At 42.9% G+C, this 26577-nt stretch overlaps 1 protein-coding gene across 1 annotated transcript in view; it reads right to left on the bottom strand.

Annotated features, from left to right (window-relative positions):
- The window catches only part of LOC123748383 (uncharacterized), a 224964-nt gene that overhangs the window by 134441 nt on the left and 63946 nt on the right, over positions 1-26577 (bottom strand). The window contains exons 2-3 of the mRNA XM_069323966.1: positions 13870-13946; positions 11979-12056 (exon numbers count right to left, since the gene is read on the bottom strand). Coding sequence (XP_069180067.1) covers positions 11979-12056; positions 13870-13933 — 142 coding nt within the window. The 5' untranslated portion in view covers positions 13934-13946. The remainder of the gene's footprint in view (positions 1-11978; positions 12057-13869; positions 13947-26577) is intronic.

The raw sequence follows: 26577 nt of genomic DNA, 5'->3' as shown, positions 1-26577 counted from the left end.
TCCAAGTGATCCTGGGGAATGACTTGTGCGGGACAAAGGTGTTGCCAAGAGTCATAGTGGAGACTGTGCCAGAGGAGTGCCCAGAAGGCCACGGCACGTGTGGGACACCTGAGAGTGTGAACCTGACTGACATCCGAGGGGATGAGTCAGGAGACCGCCAAGCCATTGAGTACCCCGTCTCGGTAGTGAGGAAGGCAGAGGTGGCCGACAAGGAAGACGCTGGAGAAGATGATACAGTGTCGATTCAACCAGTGGAAGATATCGATGTAGATATAGCATGGCTGTTTGATGAAGGTCCAGCCCAGGCAAATGGAGTCTCGGTGAGGTCGAAAGTGAGGATGACCCAGCCGAAGAAGAATCATGTGAAGAGAGTTGACCTGAGTAGAGCCCAGACTGCTGAAATTAAGAGTCGGAAGGTGAATGCAACTGTGCTGAGTAGGAATGAGGAAAGATGTGGACATACTGAGGACGGAAATAGAGCGTCAAGTGGTCCACGAGCACAGAGGCATAGGGATAGTGGAGTTAAGTTGTTTGAGATGTCAAGAGTTGACACGTTTCGCAGACAACGTGGAGGAGAGATAGTGAAGAAGAGTAATAGCCGAGAAAGTGAAAGGAGAAGAGACAGCATGTGTGGAGAGATGCTTATGAGCACTCTGGGAGAGGCAAAGCGACATGTATGGTCGAGTGCTGTTGGATGTAGTGCAGTGCTCGAAGAAACTTTTAGGGAACGAAGAAGAGTTGAAGGAGAAGAAATGGAGTGGTATAGAGGTGAGAAGTGTGGGAAGAGGATGATGATGCAAGCATGGAGGAATAGAAGAAAGCCGAGGACTCGATGGGAGTCGAACAGGATGAGGTCTCAGATAAATGAGGAGACGAAAAGGAGGATCGTCGGTGAAGACGAGGGAGTGAGGTATGATGACAGGAGACGGAAGTATAATGGCAGTAGATGGAAGTGTGAAGACGACAGAGGAGGTACAGACAGCAGATGTCTGACTCTGGACGTGAAGAGAAGAAGACGAGGAAACGGAGGGTGGAGACAGTAAGTAGAGTGGACCGATGGAGTGCAGGCGTCCAAGGAGGACAGCCTAGCTAAGAGGTGTCAGAGAGGTCAAATCGTTTATGAGAAGATCATGTTTCTGGAGAGAGGTGAGCCAGATGTTGCAAGGAGCAACGAACTAATTGTAGACTCCTAAGAGAGTATATCGGGTGAAGAACGAGACAGTGTGGTGGCGGATGTATTATCCCGAGCTTTGCCACTAGAATAACTCTCAAAAATAAGGGGAGGGGAGTGTTATGATCTCAGCCTGCAGGAGAAACGAGTCTCCCTTCTTGAGAGTTATTCAGCAAGCCTGACCTAACTAGAAGGTCTAGCAAGTATTGAGGTGATAACGCATATGTAAAATAGTTGGTTGGATATGTGTAACAGTTTGAGATTATGGGCAATGCAGAAGAAAATAGATAAATGACGGGCTAGGAGATGTGGACATTTTGCTGGAGGCTTGAGGCTCGCTTCCGGAGGACCTTGACCTCACTTGAGTGCCAGACATCGCAGGGGGAAGCCGCGCTCCGTTGAGCTCCCGTCAGAAGGGAACCCCTAGTGATATATCTCTAAGAGAAGAGAAGTGTGCAGACGTGCCAGCTGTGGAATCGAGCTGGGGACGTGTGGTCTCAAGTCGTGGACGATAATTAGTGAATATTAAATCGCCCAGAAGCATTATTGTGGGCTGTGTGGAGCGCCCTGACCAGACGCCGTCAGAGGAAAAGCGCCCTCGATCAGTTAATCTGTGGTAAGCACGATATACGCCAGTTCATAGTGATCGCTTGTAGTTTGGTCGTGTGCCCAGCGACAGTAGCGATGTTTATTTATAAGTTAGACATGTTTTAATAAGGCAGAAGGCCTGAAATAAGAGAGTGGAGAGGGAGGAACACGGAGCGACGTCCGCCCCCTCTGAGCGCTGGCGGAAGACTGAGGGAGCCTGGCTCTTGACGGAGGAAGACCCTCCCAGCGAGTGAGGACCGCCGCCAGGCGAGGTGGAGTATGGACCCGCCCAAAACGGGGGAGTCCACTCTCACTGTATGTAGAGAACAGATAGAGGTTTGAGGCAAATATATTGTGTGGTTATTTTTGGTTTATGTGTTAAAGGGGAACATTTTATTGGAGTGTCGATGGGTTGCAGGTTTGTTCTTTGGGGAAGAAGTTGCTGAGAACTTCGAAGCCAGCAGAGGAAGTAGCTGATGAGACTCCAAGGTAGTGGAGCAGAGGACCTCGAGCTGTGAGGAGAAGCAGCAGTGAAGAGGAGTGTCACGTGCTTCTGCAGAGGTGGAGAAGTACCACAGTTGCTCGGGGAAACTTCATGGTGTAGCAGCCAAGAGAGCTGTGGAGGAATCTAGCAGAAGGGTGAAGCACCGTAGGTACTCAAGGAAACTTCATGATAGCAGCCTGGAGGAGCTGCAGAGGTTCCTGGTAGTGAAGCCCGGAAGAACCTAAGGATATTAGGGTTGTGAACTTCCAGAGGTGGAAGGGGAAGTTCTGGTGGATTACTTATAGGGAGTTGATAGTGTTTGGTTATCAGTAGCGTGCAAGACGCAGTGAGAGGTGAGTGACTGTTGGCATCCTTATGTCAAGGAGTTTTTTATATTGAAGTATCAATGAACATTTATACTGGTATATGTTATTGCATTCAAATGCTGGTTTTCTATATATATATGTTATCTTGCTGATGGTGCAACAGTGTGTAGGCTTGACCAACTTGAGGAGGTTAATAGTATCAGGTGGTGAACCAGGAGATAGGATACCACTTGATAAGCTGATAATAGAGTTCTGATGGTATTGGAGTGCAACCTGATTGTAATATTATAGAGTATAGGATTCATTATTATTATATGTGTGTATGTATCGTGTATGTGCTTTGTTCAGTAAATGCGTCACAATTTGCTGGTGTTTGCCCTTGTCCTAGTGAGGCTTCCCAGGAGGTAGTAAAGAAGGAGAGAGAGAGAGAAAGAACCATGAACCACTGCTGTGGACAGGGTAGGAGGTAATACTAGTAAGTCATAGGGGGATTGAGGAGATCATATCTCATAAGGAGAGAGTGGGGAGTCACAGCGGCTCGAGTGGGTGTGTGCACGTGACAACGAGGCTAAGTGTTGGAGCCGCATCCCCTGAACGTGTGACGTTGAGCCCCTCTCCAAGAGCCAGAAGCGCCAAGGGTGATCTCCTAGTATAAGCACTCTGCCGAGTTGTGGGTTGGGTTGTCCATAGAGAAGGATCAACGACGACAACACCAACCAACCCACAGTCTATAATAGTAGGCATTCTTTAGCGTACCTGGATGATGTTGTGATATATTCCAGGACGTTTGAGGAACACCTACGGGACTTGACTGAGACTTTGAAGTTGTTAGATCAGGCAGGTTTCAGGCTGAATGTTCAGAAGTGCACCCTGGCGGCTCAGAAATTCAAATTTGTGGGGTTCCAGGTGTGCCCAGACGGTATCCGACCTGACCCAGATTCTTGCCACGCCATTGCTGACATGCCTACTCCAAGGACAGCAAAGGACGTGCGTAGGTTTTTGGCGGCAGCCGGATATTTTCGTCGTCATATTAAAGGTTTCGCTGGCATTTCAGCACCCCTGACTGATCTGACAAAGAAAAATGCGAAGTTTGTGTGGAAATCTGAACATGACGAGGCCTATCGCAAACTGAAAGACCAACTAATCACGACACCGGTATTGACTATTCCTGATTTTGAGAAAGAGTGGGAGGTGCACACTGACGCCAGCGGTATTGCTATTGGCGGGTGCTTAATTCAGCGAGATGCGGATAATTTACCCCATCCAGTAGCCTAGTTCAGTAGGAAGGTCAAAGGACCTGAAGTTCGTTATTCAGCTACGGATCGGGAGGCACTGGCAGTAGTAGAATCAGTTAGGTATTTCGAACCTTACCTATTTCAGCGGCACTTTGTAATCTACACAGACCATCGAGCGTTGACACACATATTTTAGAAGCGAACAAAATGCCCACGAATGTCACGCTGGTCTCACGAACTTTCGGCCCACTCATTCCAGATTTTGTAAAAGCCTGGTCCAGCACATGTTGTGCCAGATACGCTAAGTAGAAACATAGCGTCAGTTCAAGTTAATGTAAATATTGAAACCATTCCATCAGATAAAATGAGAGAATACCAGATGAGCGAGCCTAGATGGAGAGAAATTATTGAGTATTTAGAAGGAGGAAAATACCCAAAAACGAAAAAGAATTTACCTATTCATGATTTTGAGATGAAACAGGGCGTCCTGTATTATGTGAATAGCCAGAATGATAGGGCAGTATTTCAACTAGTTATTCCGGACGCGTTGCGGTCATCAGTGTTAAAGCTTGCGCATGCATCTAAAATTGCAGGGCATCCGGGGGTCTTTAAAACGTACTTAAAAGCAAAGTCTCTATTTTATTTCCCAGGATTACTTTCTGAAGTAATCAATTTCGTGAAGTCGTGCCCTCGTTGCCAGAGGAGGAAAGGCACCCTTAAGGTACAAGCCCCACTTCAGGAATTTCCTGAAATTCGTGAGCCGTTAGATCATGTGGGGGCCGATTTGACTGATTTACATCAGTCATTCAGGTAACAGATACGTGTTGGTGCTAGTTGACCATCTGTCTAGATACACTACACTAGTTGCATTGCCTCAGAAGGATTCTCGTACGGTTGCAGATGCGTTCTTGCGTAGGTTCGTTACTGTATTCGGACCTCCTAAAGTGTTAGTCTCTGACCGGGGTTAAGAATTCAATGGGAATATATTTAGAGAAGTTTGTAAGATTTTAGAGATAACTTCGGCTTTTACAACAGCCTACCACCCACAAGCAAACGGAATGACGGAACGGACTAATCGTTCAGTCAAGGATATGCTTGCAATCCTTACTGAACATAGCGCAAACACCTGGGATGAACACCTACCCTATGTTCAATTAGCCTTGAATACTGCCATCCACCAATCAATTAACACCCAACCACTTCATTTGTTTACTGGTAATTCATGCAATTTCCCCTCAGGTCTGCTTAACAGACATAATGTTGCATATGGGGAGGACTATCCTTCAGAGGTCCTTGGAAAAATGAGAAATGCATGGAATATTGCAGCTGAAGCGTCCAAGAAGGCACGGACTCGGTATGCTCATTTCTATGACAAGAAAGTGCGCCCTCTTGAGTTTAAGGAAGGAAGCCTCGTATTGAGAGTGAATGAGGCTGCGCCCGCCAATCAGAGCAGGAAACTAGCTCCGAGATGGCGAGGACCATATAGAGTAATTAAAAGGGCGGGGCCGGTTAATCTTGTTATAAAGGGAGTATTCGAGGACCAGGTGGAAAGGACAATTCATGTAAATAAATTTAAACTATATCATGCTAGAGAGGAACTAGAACTGCCTTCAGCGGGTCTAGTTCCTGACTCATGGCTTCACCGACGAGTCAGAAGATGAGGATGACCCTCTGTCATCGCTCATCAGTAGTCAGGTGCAGTCTCGCCACCCTATGGTGACGAGATCTCGCGCTATACAGTAAAGTAACTTCCTTGGCTAGTATAATTTAGTATTCATTAGATTTTCCTGTAAAGGCAATGAGGTGAACTATCTCTATACTTGACTCAGGTAGCAACTTTTACCGTGCTCTGGGGTTCCACCTCCACCAAACCCAGAGTATATCTATGCTTCCGCTGTGTTGTGTCTGTTTGTTCCCAGGTCTGATTGGTACACCGACCCAGTTGTTCCAGCCACACGTGAACCCTTGTCTGTAAAGACCGAAGGGGGGAGGCCCGTTACACAAAGCCCTCCCCCCACCGGACCCAGTAACCCATACATCAGTTTCTTTGAGGATGAGTGACTATCCAAGAGTCACCCGGCCGACGCCTCACGTCACTAACGAGGTTGTCAGGACCAGCGAGCTGTCCACATATAGCAGTCACCGGAGGTGCCATACAACGCCGGGGTAGCTGTCTCGAGACCACAACTACCCACCTGCTGCGTCATCCAGACTGCAGCCATTCCAGCAGTGTTGGAGGAGAGGTCAAGAAATGGAAAGCACGTAGCAGTACTCAAGAATTTCGCCGGAAGATTAATGATTACGTCATCTGAAGCAACAGGAACGCGGAACTAAGGCTGTCACAGGTGGAAGGTACGGTTTCCCTACAGAGTACCGGGACTCGCCAATAGAAGGTCGCAAAATTGTCTCCTTTGGCTTAAAGTCGGCGGTACGAGGGTATACACAGTTGGTGTTTACGGCCTAGTAACCTGGTGACATCAAGAAACGCCTGAGATGACGTGAGCAATGATGGAAGACGAGATTCACCTGTTCTGCAAACAAGCAACCCACCTCTACGATCTTCTGACACCACTCCTGTTAAGAGACACCGTTGGTACATCCAGTCCTGCTCTGCTGTGGTCATCATCGCCGTCAAGTTTAACATCAAGACTGCCGTGTGAACTGTGATTGATATGAAGGCGTGAGGACTGTCGGGAGCAAGATCAATGGCCAAAGTAACAGTATTCTACAGCTGTCACTTGGCACTCAGCTCTACTACACTCTGTCGTCATTCAAGAGTACCGGATGGGAGTACAAGAGGACCAGGTATTGATGTCTACACATGGGAAGAAGCAAGATCGACATCGTCATCGTCAGCGACTACATTCATCATTCAGCAGCATCGATTTTTTTTTCTCGATTACTCAATATGAACAATTGATACAAACAAAGTTGGCTCTGAACATCTGTGTAAAGAATATCTGGACACTTTTGTTTAAATGTTGAAAAACAGATTTAAAATAATTATTCTGGTATGATATATGAAAATTTTACTCTATATATTGGTCATTGATCAAAATCGAAGCCCCTGTGACATTGTTTAAGCCCAGAACAAACGGTTATGGAAAATTATGTTGTGCTATTTTTTTTTTTCAGAATGTTTGAACACAGGAGAGGCGGACCAATATAAACATTGACACTCTTACAGTGAGTGCGGACACTTGGCTGTACAGTCAGCTGAAACCTGTGATATAGTATAGGATTTTTATTTTTTATTTTTAGATACATGTAATGAACGTTAGGTGTGTTCCTTAGCATGTCAAGGTTGACATTGAGTGGGGAGTGGTCGGTACACGGATGTGAACTTGATAGTTCAGTAGTACGCTCCCGGATGACTGAAAGTTCAGTCTGAAGATATAACTTTGTTTATGTTTGAGCACGGTGTGGCCGGCTCTAGAGGACACATGAACTTGGCTAGTGAAGAGCCAAGAGATTTTAATAGTTAGTCTTTGATGGTAGAGTAGGGACATGTTATTTAGCTATGTCAGTAAGGATAGGATGTATGTTTCCTGATGTCGGAGGATTGCTGTCAGTTGACAGCTGAGAAATTTATGAATTTAAACATGTTGATGATGTTGGACACTCAAATAATTGTCAAATTTTATTAGTTAGGTTAGCTTTTGTTTGTGGCATGAGTTGAATTGTGGATTTGGATACTAAACCTCGTTATTTTTAACAAATTAACAAGGTTTACTAAGTGCTTGTGCGGGGGGGGGGGGGGGGGGGGAGTTGTAACAAACTAGGCTGTTGTAAGAATTATCCAGAAGGTTCCAGAAGTCGGGTAAGGACCTGACCGCTCAACGCGCATTCCTCTGGGGATTAGCAAGTCTGAGTCACAAAATGGCGGACATCTTTGTTCATAGTTTTGTATAATGATCCATTCTATAGTATTCACTTATTTAGAGAAATTAGCCTTTATTCATTTTGTATTAAAATGGTATTGTATAATATTCCTGGTTATAGAACCAAGAGTATTCTAATTATTAGGAGACTTGAGTTAAGTCACCATCAGTGACGTCACGAAGTCAGAACTAGGCAGTAGCGCGGAAGTGACCTCAGCAACTTGGCGGTCATAGGTCAACAGTTTCCACATTCAGTAATTTCTCAAAGGTTAAATAGCCATTTTTTGATCGGGATTAGGCCTTCCTTAAGAGGCTTGTGTAATTTAACTTCAATAAAATATTTCAACCAATCTGGATCAATTCAGTACAAACAGGGGTTAATTGTTAAACTTAAGCCTTGCTAGTAACTTGGTAAAACTTAGACTATGCGGAAGGATACAATGCTCTAGTCAGGGGAAGACCAGACGAGGAGAGATTAGTGTGGGATCAGAGATCAACTGGGAGAGGTCAACCATCTTACCTCTCCCCCAAGACCAGCCCTAACATCTGAGCTGGTCAACATAGAGGTATAGTTGCTATTGTTATTTATAGGGATAGTCAATTCATTGCCAAATAGGGAGTGGTAGATTGATAGGGAGTGCTCATCTTTAGATTTTGTTTTAGTTTTTCTTCTAATAAATTAATTAGTTAATAATCGGCATTTTCATTATTTCCATGTGTATGTTATATTTATGTGGACTTGTCCTGGTCACGTGGTTCACACGAGGCAGAGTTTAATTGGGCGCCGATTCTAACATCGAATCGGAATTCATCATTCCCGTTTAATTAATTCCACACTTAAGATCTTAAAGGGTATCGGTTTTAGTGGGGATCAAGCCCCAAGGTTGATTAATTAGCATGATCGATCCAGACCTCGATCATTGCTCAGTGTTACTGGTCTGGTGGTGACGGCGGAGGCGACTCTAGGGTTTTGTTCAAAGCCTAGGTCACGTCATACGGGTTGTAGAATCCTAAGTCGGTCAATCGTCTTAGGACCACGTGGCGTGGAGTCGGCTTTAGTAAAAGTTTTGGAGTCCCTTGTAGAGAATAAAAAGTAAGAATACGGGTATAGGGGAAAAAGGCAGGTAAGATCATTCGAGAACACCTTCCCAGTGTTACACCAGGACACCAACTGTTACTACCAGGACACCAACTGTTACTACCAGGACACCAACTGTTACTACCAGGACACCCACTGTTACTACCAGGACACCCACTGTTACTACCAGGACACCAACTGTTACTACCAGGACACCCACTGTTACTACCAGGACACCCACTGTTACTACCAGGACACCAACTGTTACTACCAGGACACCAACTGTTACTACCAGGACACCAACTGTTACTACCAGGACACCAACTGTTACTACCAGGACACCAACTACTGTTACTACCAGGACACCAACTACTGTTACTACCAGGACACCCACTGTTACTACCAGGACACCCACTGTTACTACCAGGACACCCACTGTTACTACCAGGACACCAACTGTTACTACCAGGACACCAACTGTTACTACCAGGACACCAACTGTTACTACCAGGACACCAACTGTTACTACCAGGACACCAACTGTTACTACCAGGACACCAACTGTTACTACCAGGACACCAACTGTTACTACCAGGACACTAACTGTTACTACCAGGACACCAACTACTGTTACTACCAGGACACTAACTGTTACTACCAGGACACCAACTGTTACTACCAGGACACCAACTGTTACTACCAGGACACCAACTGTTACTACCAGGACACCAACTGTTACTACCAGTACACCAACTGTTACTACCAGTACACCAACTGTTACTACCAGGACACCAACTGTTACTACCAGGACACCAACTGTTACAACCAGGACACCAACTGTTACAACCAGGACACCAACTGTTACTACCAGGACACCAACTACTGTTACTACCAGGACACCAACTGTTACTACCAGGACACCCACTGTTACTACCAGGACACCAACTGTTACTACCAGGACACCAACTGTTACTGCCAGGACACCAACTGTTACTACCAGGACACCCACTGTTACTACCAGGACACCCACTGTTACTACCAGGACACCCACTGTTACTACCAGGACACCCACTGTTACTACCAGGACACCCACTGTTACTACCAGGACACCCACTGTTACTACCAGGACACCCACTGTTACTACCAGGACACCCACTGTTACTACCAGGACACCAACTGTTACTACCAGGACACCAACTGTTACTACCAGGACACCAACTGTTACTACCAGGACACCAACTGTTACTACCAGGACACCAACTGTTACTACCAGGACACCAACTACTGTTACTACCAGGACACCAACTGTTACTACCAGGACACCCACTGTTACTACCAGGACACCCACTGTTACTACCAGGACACCAACTGTTACTACCAGGACACCAACTGTTACTACCAGGACACCAACTGTTACTACCAGGACACCAACTGTTACTACCAGGACACCAACTGTTACTACAAGGACACCAACTGTTACTACCAGGACACTAACTGTTACTACCAGGACACCAACTACTGTTACTACCAGGACACCAACTACTGTTACTACCAGGACACCAACTGTTACTACCAGGACACCAACTGTTACTACCAGGACACCAACTGTTACTACCAGTACACCAACTGTTACTACCAGGACACCAACTGTTACTACCAGGACACCAACTGTTACTACCAGGACACCAACTGTTACAACCAGGACACCAACTGTTACTGCCAGGACACCAACTACTGTTACTACCAGGACACCAACTGTTACTACCAGGACACCCACTGTTACTACCAGGACACCCACTGTTACTACCAGGACACCAACTGTTACTACCAGTACACCAACTGTTACTACCAGGACACCAACTGTTACTACCAGGACACCAACTGTTACTACCAGGACACCAACTGTTACTACCAGGACACCAACTGTTACTACCAGGACACCAACTGTTACTACCAGGACACCAACTGTTACTACCAGGACACCAACTACTGTTACTACCAGGACACCAACTATTACTACCAGGACACCAACTACTGTTTCTACCAGGACGCCAAATGAGGAAATGAGAGATAGTTGTCACAGCTGGCCAAGTAACTCCCTGTTTTTTTACTTCACTCACTTAAGTGCATAAATATAAGTGATTTCATTCGTGTTTTTTAAATTATGAAATTTAGGTTATTTTAATGATAATAAGTGGGTAACAAATTTTGAGGAATTGACATTTTATTTTCTGTGTTCTTTTTGTTAGTCTGAATTCTCAAAATACTTAGGGACCTTTAACTTTATAAAAGTGATGTGGTGAGGAAAGTAGAGTCTTGTAAGTGTACAAAGCAGTGGAGGTGCCGTGGACCTGGAGAGAAGAGTTACCTCACCTGCACCTGGAGAGATGAGTTACCTCACCTGGAGAGAGGAGTTACCTCACCTGCAACTGGAGAGATGAGTTACCTCACCCGGAGAGAGGAGTTACCTCACCCGGAGAGAGGAGTTACCTCACCCGGAGAGATGAGTTACCTCACCTGGAGAGAGGAGTTACCTCACCTGGAGAGAGGAGTTACCTCACCTGCAACTGGAGAGACGAGTTACCTCACCTGGAGAGAGGAGTTACCTCACCCGGAGAGAGGAGTTACCTCACCTGGAGAGAGGAGTTACCTCACCTGGAGAGAGGAGTTACCTCACCTGCAACTGGAGAGATGAGTTACCTCACCTGGAGAGAGGAGTTACCTCACCCGGAGAGAGGAGTTACCTCACCCGGAGAGAGGTGTTACCTCACCTGGAGAGAGGAGTTACCTCACCTGCAGCTGGAGAGAGGAATTACCTCACCTGGAGAGAGGAGTTACCTCACCTGCACCTGGAGAGAGGAGTTACCTCACCTGCACCTGGAGAGAGGAGTTACCTCACCTGCACCTGGAGAGAGGAGTTACCTCACCTGCACCTGGAGAGAGGAGTTACCTCACCTGCACCTGGAGAGAGGAGTTACCTCACCTGGAGAGAGGAGTTACCTCACCTGGAGAGAGGAGTTACCTCACCTGGAGAGAGGAGTTACCTCACCCGGAGAGATGAGTTACCTCACCTGGAGAGAGGAGTTACCTCACCTGGAGAGAGGAGTAACCTCACCTGCACATGGAGAGATGAGTTACCTCACCTGGAGAGAGGAGTTCCCTCACCTGCAGCTGGAGAGAGGAGTTACCTCACCTGAAGAGAGGAGTTACCTCACCTGGGAAGTTGACAAGGCAGCACCTTGCGTCATGGGGCTGCGTCAACTGGTCGCAGGCCGGAGCGAGGACGCAGGCAGCTGTCGCAACATATTGAGTGGTGCTAGAGTGTGCTTCAAGTCTTATCATTCAGCAGTTTTAATATTTATTACAGACCTACTGAATGTGGCAGCATTATGTGGCAGCATTAACCATCTTCAGTTAAATGACGATAATATTGTGGTATCTCTCAATAGCTACAGAACTGGCCACGGTTAATACTAGTAGATCTGGCTACTCTCAATACTAATAGATCTGGCTACTCTTACTAGCAACAGATCTGGCTACTCTTACTAGCAACAGATCTGGCTACTCTCAATACTAATAGATCTGGCTACTCTCACTAACAACAGATCTGGCAACTCTTACTAACAACAGATCTGGCTACTCTTACTAACAACAGATCTGGCAACTCTTACTAACAACAGATCTGGCAACTCTTATTAACAACAGATCTGGCTACTGTCACTAACAGCAGGTCTGGCAACTCTCACTAACAACAGATCTGGCTACTCTCATTAACAACAGATCTGGCAACTCTCACTAACAACAGATCTGGCTACTGTCACTACCAACAGATCTGGCAACTCTCACTAACAACAGATCTGGCTACTCTCACTAACAACAGATCTGGCAACTCTCACTAACAACAGATCTGGCTACTCTTATTAACAACAGATCTGGGAACTCTCACTAACAACAGGTCTGGCAACTCTCACTAACAACAGATCTAGCTACTGTCACTAACAACAGATCTGGCTACTCTTACTAACAACAGATCTGGCAACTCTCACTAACAACAGATCTAGCTACTGTCACTAACAACAGATCTGGCTACTCTCATTAACAACAGGTCTGGCAACTCTCACTAACAACAGCTCTGGCTACTGTCACTAACAACAGATCTGGCAACTCTCACTAACAACAGATCTGGCTACTGTCACTAACAACAGATCTGGCTACTGTCACTAACAACAGATATTGCTACTGTCACGAACAACAGATCTGGCAACTCTCACTAACAGATCTGGCTACTGTCACTAACAACAGATCTGGCAACTCTCACAAACAACAGATCTGGCTACTCTTACTAACAACAGGTCTGGCAACTCTCACTAACAACAGATCTGGCTACTCTTACTAACAACAGGTCTGGCAACTCTCACTAACAACAGGTCTGGCAACTCTCACTAACACCAGATCTGGCAACTCTTACTAACAACAGATCTGGCTGCTCTCAATACTAATAAATCTGGGTACTATCACTAACAACAGATCTGGCAACTCTCACTAACAACAGATTTGGCTACTGTCACTAACAACAGGTCTGGCTACTGTCACTAACAACAGGTCTGGCTACTGTCACTAACAACAGGTCTGGCAACTCTCACTAACAACAGATCTGGCTACTTTTACTAACAACAGGTCTGGCAACTCTCACTAACAACAGATCTGGCAACTCTTACTAACAACAGATCTGGCTACTCTCAATACTAATAAATCTGGGTACTATCACTAACAACAGATCTGGCAACTCTCAATAACAACAGGTCTGGTAGTAATTAACAACATGAGGTACACTCGGCTACTGGGTTGACCTCATCACCTCACGGGTAAACTATGCTCCACGTGAAGGTTGGTGTGAGTAGTGTAAACACAGACAAGTACCGGCCGTTTTGTTTTTTCCGACGGCCGGTACTTGTCCGGGTTTACACTACTGGTGTGTAATATATAGTGGTAACCTTGTTGACGTTGAGAGGCCTCAGTCCACCACCAAGTGTACACTTATTACTGGCACCTTAGCCTGTACTCATCCAGCGCTTGAGTGCCAGTAGCACATCAGCATGAACTCACCCAAAACATGAGTGCCAGCGGCCACCACCGTCGCCAGGAGAGTCAGCAAGTACAGTCCCGCCATGATGCTCACCTGCCTGTACAGGACACAACATCACTACAACATCACTACAACATCACAACAACATCACTACAACATCATTACAACATCACATCATCACAACAACATCACAACATCACTTAAAATCCACTACAACATCACAACAACATCACTACAACATCACAACAGCATCACAACATCACAACAACATCACTACAACATCACAAAATCACAACAACATCACATCAACATCACAACAACATCACTTAAAATCCACAACAACATCACAACATCACAACAACATCACTACAACTTCACAACAGCATCACAACATCACAACAACATCACAAAATCACAAAACATCACATCAACATCACAACAACATCACAACATCACTACAACATCACAATAACATCACAACAACATCACAAAATCACAACAACATCACATCAACATCACAACAACATCACAACATCACTACAACATCTTCTTGAGGTTATCTTGAGATGATTTCGGGGCTTTTACTGTCCCCGCGGCCCGGTCCTCGACCAGGTCTCCACCCCCAGGAAGCAGCCCGTGACAGCTGATTAACACCCAGGTACTTATTTACTGCCAGGTAATAAGGGCATAGGGTGAAAAAAACTCTGCCCATTGTTAATCACCGGCGCCTGGGATCGAACCCAGGACCACAGTATCACAAGTCCAGCGAGATGTCCGCTCGGCCGACCGGCTCCCTCAACCTCACAACATCACAACAACATCATTACAACATCACAACAACATCACAACATCACAACAACATCAAAACAAAATCACAACATCACTACAACATCATTACAACATCACATCATCACAACAACATCACAACATCACTAAAAATCCACTACAACATCACAACAACATCACTACAACATTACAACAACATCACAACATCACTACAATATCACAACAACATCACTACAACATCACAACAACATCACAACATCACAACAACATCACTACAACATCACAACATCACTACAACATCACAACAACATCACTACAACATCACAACATCACTACAACATCACAACAACATCACTACAACATCACAACATCAATACAACATCACAAGAACATCACAACATCGCAACATCACAACAACATCACTACAACTTCACAACAACATCACAACAACATCACAACATCACTACAACATCACAACATCACAACATCACTACAACATCACATCATCACAACATCACAACATCACAACAACATCACAACATCATGACAACCTCACAACAACCTCACTACAACATCACAACAGCATCACAACAACATCACTACAACATCACAACAACATCACAACAACATCACTGCAACATCACAACACAACAACATCACAATATCACAACATCACAAGAACATCACTACAGCATCACAACATCACTACAACATCACAACATCACTACAACCTCACAACAACATCACAATATTACAACAAAATCAAAACAACATCACTACAACATCACTACAACATCACAACAACATCACAACATCACAACAAAATCAAAACATCACAACAACATCACTACAACATCACAACAAAACAACATCACAACATCACAACAAAATCACTACAACATCACAACAACATCAATAGAACATCACAACATCACTACAACATACAACATCACTACAACTTCACATCACTACAACATCACAACAACATCACTACAACATCACCACATCACTACAACATCACAACAACATCACAACAACATCACTGCAACATCACATCACTACAACATCACAACAACATCACTGCAACATCACATCACTACAACATCACAACAACATCACAACAACATCACAACATCACAACAACATCACAACAACATCACTACAACATCACAACACAACATTACAACATCACACCAACATCACAACATCACTACAACATCACAACAACATCCCAACAACATCACTACAACATCACAACATCACTACAACATCACAACAACATCACAACAGCATCACTAAAACATCACAACATCACTACAACATCACAACAACATCACAACATCAAAACAACATCACAACAACATCACCACAACATCACAACACAACAACATAACAACATCACAACATCACAACAACATCACATCACAACATCATCACATCACTACAACACCACAACATCACAACAACATCACAATGCAACAACATCACAATGCAACAACATCACAATGCAACACCATCACAGCATCACCACAACCTCACAACATCACAACAACATCACAACAACATCACAACATCACAACAACATCACAACAACCTCACAACATCACAACAACATCACAACAACCTCACAACAACATCACAAGATCACACCAACATCACAACAACCTCACAACAATATCACAACATCACAACAACATCACAACAACATCACTACAACATCACAACAACATCGCAACATCAAAACAAAATCAAAACATCACAACAACATCACTACAACATCACAACAAAACAACATCACAACATCACAACAACATCACTACAACATCACAACAACATCACTGCAACATCACATCACTACAACATCACAACAACATCACAACATCACAACAACATCACAACAACATCACTACAACATCACAACACAACATTACAACATCACACCAACATCACAACATCACTACAACATCACAACAACATCCCAACAACATCACTACAACATCACAACATCACTACAACATCACAACAACATCACAACAGCATCACTAAAACATCACAACATCACTACAACATCACAACAACATCACAACATCAAAACAACATCACAACAACATCACAACATCACAACACAACAACATAACAACATCACAACATCACAACAACATCACATCACAACATCATCACATCACTACAACACCACAACATCACAACAACATCACAATGCAACAACATCACAATGCAACAACATCACAATGCAACACCATCACAGCATCACCACAACCTCACAACATCACAACAACATCACAACAACATCACAACATCACAACAACATCACAACAACCTCACAACATCACAACAACATCACAACAACATCACTACAACATCACAACAACATCGCAACATCAAAACAAAATCAAAACATCACAACAACATCACTACAACATCACAACAAAACAACATCACAACATCACAACAACATCACTACAACATCACAACAACATCACTACAACATCACTACAACATACAACATCACTACAACTTCACATCACTACAACATCACAACAACATCACTACAACATCACCACATCACTACAACATCACAACAACATCACAACAACACTGCAACATCACATCACTACAACATCACAACAACATCACAACAACATCACAAAAACATCACAACATCACAACAACACTACAACATCACAACAACATCACTACAACATCACAACATCACTACAACATCACAACACATCACAACATCACACCAACATCACAACATCACTACAACATCACTACAACATCACAACAACATCATTACAACATCACAACATCACTACAACGTCACAACAACATCACAACATCCCAACAACATCATTACAACATCACAACATCACTACAACGTCACAACATCACAACAACATCACAACAGCATCACTACAACATCACAACATCACTACAACATCACAACAACATCACAACATCAAAACAACATAACAACATCACAACAACATCACCACATCACAACACAACAACATAACATCACAACATCACAACATCACAACATCACAACATAACAACATCACGACAACATCACAACATCACAACATCATCACAACATCACAACATCACTACAACACACAACATCACAACAACATCACAATGCAACAACATCACAGCATCACCACAACCTTACAACAACATCACAACATCACAACAACATCACAACATCACAACAACATCACAACATCACAACTACATCAAAACAACCTCACAACATCACAACATCACAACAACCTCACAACAACATCACAACATCACACCAACATCACAACAACCTCACAACAATATCACAACATCACAACATCACAACAACCTCACAACAACATCACAACATCACAACATCACAACAACATCACAACATCACAACATCACAACAACCTCACAACAACATCACAACATCACAACAACCTCACAACAACATCACATCACAACAACATCACAACAACATCACAACATCACAACAACATCACAACATCACAACAACATCACAACATCACAACAACATAACAACATCACAACATCACAACAACATCACAACATCACCACAACCTCACAACAACGTCACAACATCACAACAACAAAACAACTTCACAACATCACAACAACATCACAACAATCATAACAACATCATAACAACCACACAACTTCACAACAACATCACCACAACCTCACAACAACATCACAACAACATCACAACATCACAACAACATCACAACAACATCACAACAACATCACAACATCACACCAACATCAAAACAACCTCACAACAATATCACAACATCACAACAACATCACAACATCACAACAACATCACAACAACCTCACAACATCACAACATCACAACATCACAACAACATCACAACAATCATAACAACATCATAACAACCACACAACATCACAACAACATCACAACAACCTCACAACAACATCACAACATCATAACAACATCACAACAACATCACAACATCATCACAACATCACAGCAACATAACATCACAACATCACAACAACATCACAACATCACAACATCACAACAACCTAACAACATCACCACAACCTCACAACAACATCACAACATCACAACAACATCACAACAACCTCACAACATCACAACAACATCACAACATCATCACAACATCACAGCAACATAACAACATCACAACATAACAAAAATATCACAACATCACAACAACATCACAACATCACAACATCACCACAACCTCACAACAACATCACAACAACATCACAACATCACCACAACCTCACAACAACATCACCACAACCTCACAACAACCTCACAACATCACAACAACATCACAACAACCTCACAACATCACAAATCACACCAACATCACAACAACCTCACAACAACATCACAACATCACAACAACATCACAACAACCTCACAACAACATCACAACATCACAACATCACAACAATCTTAACAACATCATAACAACCACACAACATCACTACAACATCACAACAACCTCACAACAACATCACAACATCACATCACAACAACATCACAACATCACAACAACATAACATCACAAAAACATCACAACATCACAACAACATCACAACATCACAACAACATCACAACAACATCACAACATCACTACAACCTCACAACAACGTCACAACATCACAACATTACAACAACAAAACAACATCACAACATCACAACAACATCACAACAATCATAACAACATCATAACAACCACACAACATCACAACAACATCACAACAACCTCACAACAACATCACAACATCATAACAACATCACAACAACATCACAACATCACAACATCACAACATCACAACAACATAACAACATAACAACATCACAACATCACAAAAACATCACAACAACATCACAACAACATCACAACAACATCACAACAACCTAACAACATCACAACCTCACAACAACATCACAACATCACAACAACATCACAACATCCCAACAACATCACAACAACCTCACAACATCTCAACAACATCACAACAACCTCACAACATCACAACATCACACCAACATCACAACAACCTCACAACAATATCACAACATCACAACAACCTCACAACAACATCACAACATCACAACAACATCACAACATCACAACAACATCACAACATCACAACATCACAACAACATCACAACATCACAACAACATCACAACATCACAACAACATCACAACATCACAACATCACAACATCACAACATCACAACAACCTCACAACATCACAACAACCACACAACATCACAACAACATCACAACAACCTCACATCACAACAACATCACAACATCACAACATCACAACATCGCAACAACATAACAACATAACAACATAACAACATCACAACAACATCACAACATCACAAAAACATCACAACAACATCACAACAACATCACAACATCACAACAACCTAACAACATCACCACAACCTCACAACAACATCACAACATCACAACAACATCACAACAACATCACAACAACCTCACAACATCACAACAACATCACAACAACATCACAACATCACACCAACATCACAACAACCTCACAACAATATCACAACATCACAACAACATCACAACATCACAACATCACAACATCGCAACAACATAACAACATCACAACAACCTCACAACATCACAACAACATCACAACAACCTCACAACAACATCACAAATCACACCAACATCACAACAACCTCACAACAATATCACAACATCACAACAACATCACAAACACATCACAACATCACAACAACATCACAACAACCTCACAACAACATCACAACATCACAACAATCTTAACAACATCATAACAACCACACAACATCACTACATCACAACAACCTCACAACATCACAGCAACATCACAACATCACAAAAACATCACAACAACATCGCAACAACATCACAACAACATCACAACAACATCACCACAACCTCACAACAATATCACAACATCACAACAATATCACATCACAACAACCTCACAACATCACAACAACATCACAACAACCTCACAACAACATCACAACATCACACCAACATCACAACAACCTCACAACAATATCACAACATCACAACAACATCACAACAACATCACATCACAACAACCTCACAACAACCTCACAACATCACAACAACATCACAACAACATCACAACATCACACCAACATCAAAACAACCTCACAACAATATCACAACATCACAACAACATCACAACATCACAACAACATCACAACATCACAACATCACAACAACATCACAACAATCATAACATCATAACAACCACACAACATCACAACAACATCACAACAACCTCACAACAACATCACAACATCATAACAACATCACAACAACATCACAACAACATCACAACAACATCACAACATCATAACAACATCACAACAACATCACAACAACATCACAACATCACAGCAACATAACAACATCACAACATAACAAAAATATCACAACAACATCACAACAACATCACAACATCACCACAACCTCACAACAACATCACAACAACATCACAACATCACCACAACCTCACAACAACATCACAACATCACAACAACATCACAACAACCTCACAACATCACAACAACATCACAACAACATCACAACAACCTCACAACAACATCACAAATCACACCAACATCACAACAACCTCACAACAATATCACAACATCACAACAACATCACAAACACATCACAACATCACAACAACATCACAACAACCTCACAACATCACAACATCACAACATCACAACAATCTTAACAACATCATAACAACCACACAACATCACTACAACATCACAACAACCTCACAACAACATCACAACATCACAACAACATCACAACATCACAACATCACAACATCACAACAACATAAAAACATCACAAAAACATCACAACAACATCACAACATCACAACATCACCACAACCTCACAACAACGTCACAACATCACAACATCACAACAACAAAACATCACAACATCACAACATCACAACAACATCACAACAATCATAACAACATCATAACAACCACACAACATCACAACAACATCACAACAACCTCACAACAACATCACAACATCATAACATCACAACATCACAACAACATCACAACAACATCACAACATCACAAAAACATCACAACAACATCACAACAACATCACAACATCACAACCTCACAACATCACAACAACATCACAACAACATCACAACAACCTAACAACATCACTACAACCTCACAACAACATCACAACATCACAACAACATCACAACATCCCAACAACATCACAACAACCTCACAACATCACAACAACATCACAACAACCTCACAACAATATCACAACATCACAACAACATCACAACAACCTCACAACAACATCACAACATCACAACAACATCACAACATCACAACATCACAACAACCTCACAACATCACAACAACCACACAACATCACAACAACATCACAACAACCTAACAACAACATCACATCACAACAACATCACAACAACATCACATCACAACAACATCACAACATCACAACATCACAACAACATCACAACATCGCAACAACATAACAACATCACAACAACATCACAACATCACAAAAACATCACAACAACATCACAACATCACAAAAACATCACAACAACATCACAACATCACAACAACATCACAACAACCTAACAACATCACCACAACCTCACAACAACATCACAACATCACAACAACATCACAACATCACAACAACATCACAACAACCTCACAACATCACAACATCACAACAACATCACAACAACATCACAACATCACACCAACATCACAACAACCTCACAACAATATCACAACATCACAACAACATCACAACAACATCACAACAACATCACAACAACCTCACAACAACATCACAACATCACATCACAACAACATCACAACAATCATAACAACATCATAACAACCACACAACATCACAACAACACAACAACCTCACAACAACATCACAACATCATAACAACATCACAACATCACAACATCACAACAACATCACAACAACATCACAGCAACATCACAACATCACAACATCACAAAAACATCACAACAACATCACAACAACATCACAACAACATCACAACCTCACAACAACATCACAACAACATCACAACAACCTAACAACATCACCACAACCTCACAACAACATCACAACATCACAACAATATCACAACATCACAACAACCTCACAACATCACAACAACATCACAACATCACAACATCACACCAACATCACAACAACCTCACAACAATATCACAACATCACAACAACATCACAACATCACAACAACATCACAACAATCTTAACAACATCATAACAACCACACAACATCACAACAACATCACAACAACCTCACAACATCACAACAACATCACAACATCACAACAACATCACAACATCACAACAACATCACAACATCACAACAACATCACAACAACATCACAACAACATCACAACAACATCACAACAACCTCACAACATCACAACATCACAACAACCTTACAACATCACATCACAACATCACAACAACATCACAACATCACAACAACATCTCAACATCACAACATCAGTCTCCGTGGTGTAGTGGTAAGACACTCGCCAGGCGTTCCGCGAGCGCTATGTCATGGGTATGTATCCTGGCCGGGGAGGATTTAATGGGCGCAATTCCTTAACTGTAGCCTCTGTTTAACGCAACAGTAAAATGTGTACTTGGATGAAAAAACGATTCTTCGCGGCAGGGGATCGTATTCCAGGGACCGTAGGATTAAGGACTTGCCCGAAACGCTACGCGTACTAGTGGCTGTACAAGAATGTAACAACTCTTGTATATATCTCAAAAAAAAAAAAAAAACATCACAACAACATCACAACAACATCACAACATCACCACAACCTCACAACAACGTCACAACATCACAACATCACAACAACATCACAACATCACAACATCACAACAACATCACAACAATCATAACAACATCATAACAACCACACAACATCACAACAACCTCACAACAACATCACAACATCATAACAACATCATAACAACATCACAACATCACAACAACATCACAACAACATCACAACAACATCACAACAACATCACAACATCACCACAACCTCACAACAACGTCACAACATCACAACATCACAACAACATCACAACAATCATAACAACATCATAACAACCACACAACATCACAACATCACAACAACCTCACAACATCACAACATCATAACAACATCACAACAACATCACAACATCACAACATCACAATATCACAACAACATAACATCACAACATCACAACATCACAAAAACATCACAACAACATCACAACAACATCACAACAACATCACAACTTCACCACAACCTCACAACATCACAACAACATTACAACAACCTAACAACATCACAACCTCACAACAACATCACAACATCACAACAACATCACAACATCCCAACAACATCACAACAACCTCACAACATCACAACATCAAAACAACCTCACAACAACATCACAACATCACACCAACATCACAACAACCTCACAACAATATCACAACATCACAACAACATCACAACAACATCACAACAACATCACAACAACCTCACAACAACATCACAACATCACAACAACATCACAACAATCATAACAACCACACAACATCACAACAACATCACAACAACCTCACAACAACATCACAAAATCACAACAACATCACAACATCACAACAACATCACAACATCGCAACAACATCACAACATCACAACAACATCACAACATCACAAAAACATCACAACATCACAACATCACAACAACATCACAACATCACCACAACCTCACAACAACATCACAACAACATCACAAAAACATCACAACATCACAACAACATCACAACATCACCACAACCTCACAACAACATCACAACAACATCACAACAACCTAACAACATCACAACCTCACAACAACATCACTACCGTTACAGCCAGTTTCCTAAACACTATTATATCCTATATTGGACAAAATTCTTAAATAGTTTTTACTTCCTCCAGATTTTTATATAAGAAATTAATCATGACAGTAACTATTTGTCATATAACTATACTTGCTACAGTGGTCACATTGTGACATATAGTTATATGTCATATAACTATACCTGCTACAGTGGTCACATTGTGACATATATAGTTATATGTCATATAACTATACCTGCTACAGTGGTCACATTGTGACATATATAGTTATATGTCATATATCTATACTTGCTACAGTGGATACATAATGTTCACATCTTTTGGTCTTTTCTTCAGTATTTAGGAACATGGACGAGAGATGTTTAATATATTCTAGACCTTCTCTTTAATAAAAGATATCAAATATTGAAATATTGTTTGGTTAATGTAATATAATAAGAGACCACTGTGGTGAACAATTATTGGTTACCGTGAAGAGGGGTACAACCGGTGCTCTGATCAGGCGAACCAGAGCTCTCACGAGGGAGCTAGAGCTCCTCTCAGGCGAACCAGAACTCCCCAAACAAGAACCAGAGTTTCCTCGGGAGAAACAGAGCTCTCCTTACAAGAACCAGAGTTAACCTCAGGAGAATCACAGCTCCGCTCAGGAGAACCAGAGCTCCCCTCAGAAGAACCACAGCTCCCCTCAGAAAAACCACAGCTCCCCTCAGAAGACCCACAGCTCCTTTCAGAAGAACAAAAGTTGTTCTTAGGAAACCCACAGCTCCCCTCAAAAGAACCACAGCTCCCCTCAGAAGAACAAATGCTGTTCTTAGGAGACCCATAGCTCCCCTCAAAAGAACCAGAGCTCCCTTCAGGAGAACCAGAGCTCCCCTCAGGAGAACGAATGCTGTTCTTAGGAGACCCATAGCTCCCCTCAGGGCAACCACAGCTCCCCTCAGAAGAACTACAGCTCCCCTCAGAAGAACCACAGCACTCCTCAGAAGAACCACAGCTCCCCTCAGGAGAACCACAGCTCCCCTCAGAATAACCAAAACTCCCTTCAGAAGAACCACAGCAATCCTAAAAAGAACCACAGCTCCCCTCAGAAGAACCACAGCTCTCCTCAGACAAACCACAGCTCCCCTCAGACAAACCACAGCTCCCCTCAGGGGAACCACAGCTCCCCTAAGAAGAACCACAGCTCCCCTCAGAAGAACCACAGCTCCCCCTCAGAAGAACCACAGATCCCCTCAGAAGAACAACAGCTCCCCTCAGGGGAACCACAGCTTCCCTCAGGGGAACCACAGCTGCCCACAGGGGAACCACAGCTCTCCTGAGGGGAATCACAGTTCCCCTCAGAAGAATCACAGCTCCTCTCAGAAGAACCACAGCTCCCTCAGGAGAACCACAGCTCCCTCAGAAGAACCAAAGCTCCCCTCAGAAGAACCACGTCTCCCCTCAGAAGAACTACAGATTCCCTCAGAAGAACCACAGCTCCCTTCAGAAGAACCACAGCTCCCCTCAGGGCAACCACAGCTCCTCTCAGAAGAACCCCAGCTCCCCTCAGAAGAACCAAAGCTCCCCTCAGAAGAACCAACACTCCCCTCAGAATAACCAAAGCTGCCCTCAGAAGAACCACAGCTCTCCTCAGAAGAACCACAGCTCCACTCAGAAGAACTACAGCTCCCCTCAGAAGAATCACAGCTCCCCTCGGAAGAACCACAGTTCCCCTTCAGAAGAACTACAGCTCTCCTCAGAAGAACCACAGCTCCCCTCGGAAGAACCACAGCTCCCCTCAGAAGAACCAAAGCTCCCCTCATAAGAACCACAGC

The sequence above is a fragment of the Procambarus clarkii genome, chromosome 2 (genome assembly GCF_040958095.1).
Source record: "Procambarus clarkii isolate CNS0578487 chromosome 2, FALCON_Pclarkii_2.0, whole genome shotgun sequence".
Lineage (NCBI taxonomy): Eukaryota > Metazoa > Arthropoda > Malacostraca > Decapoda > Cambaridae > Procambarus > Procambarus clarkii.
The sequence above is the reverse complement of the archived record's forward strand: the minus strand, read 5'-3'. Positions and strand labels throughout refer to the sequence as shown.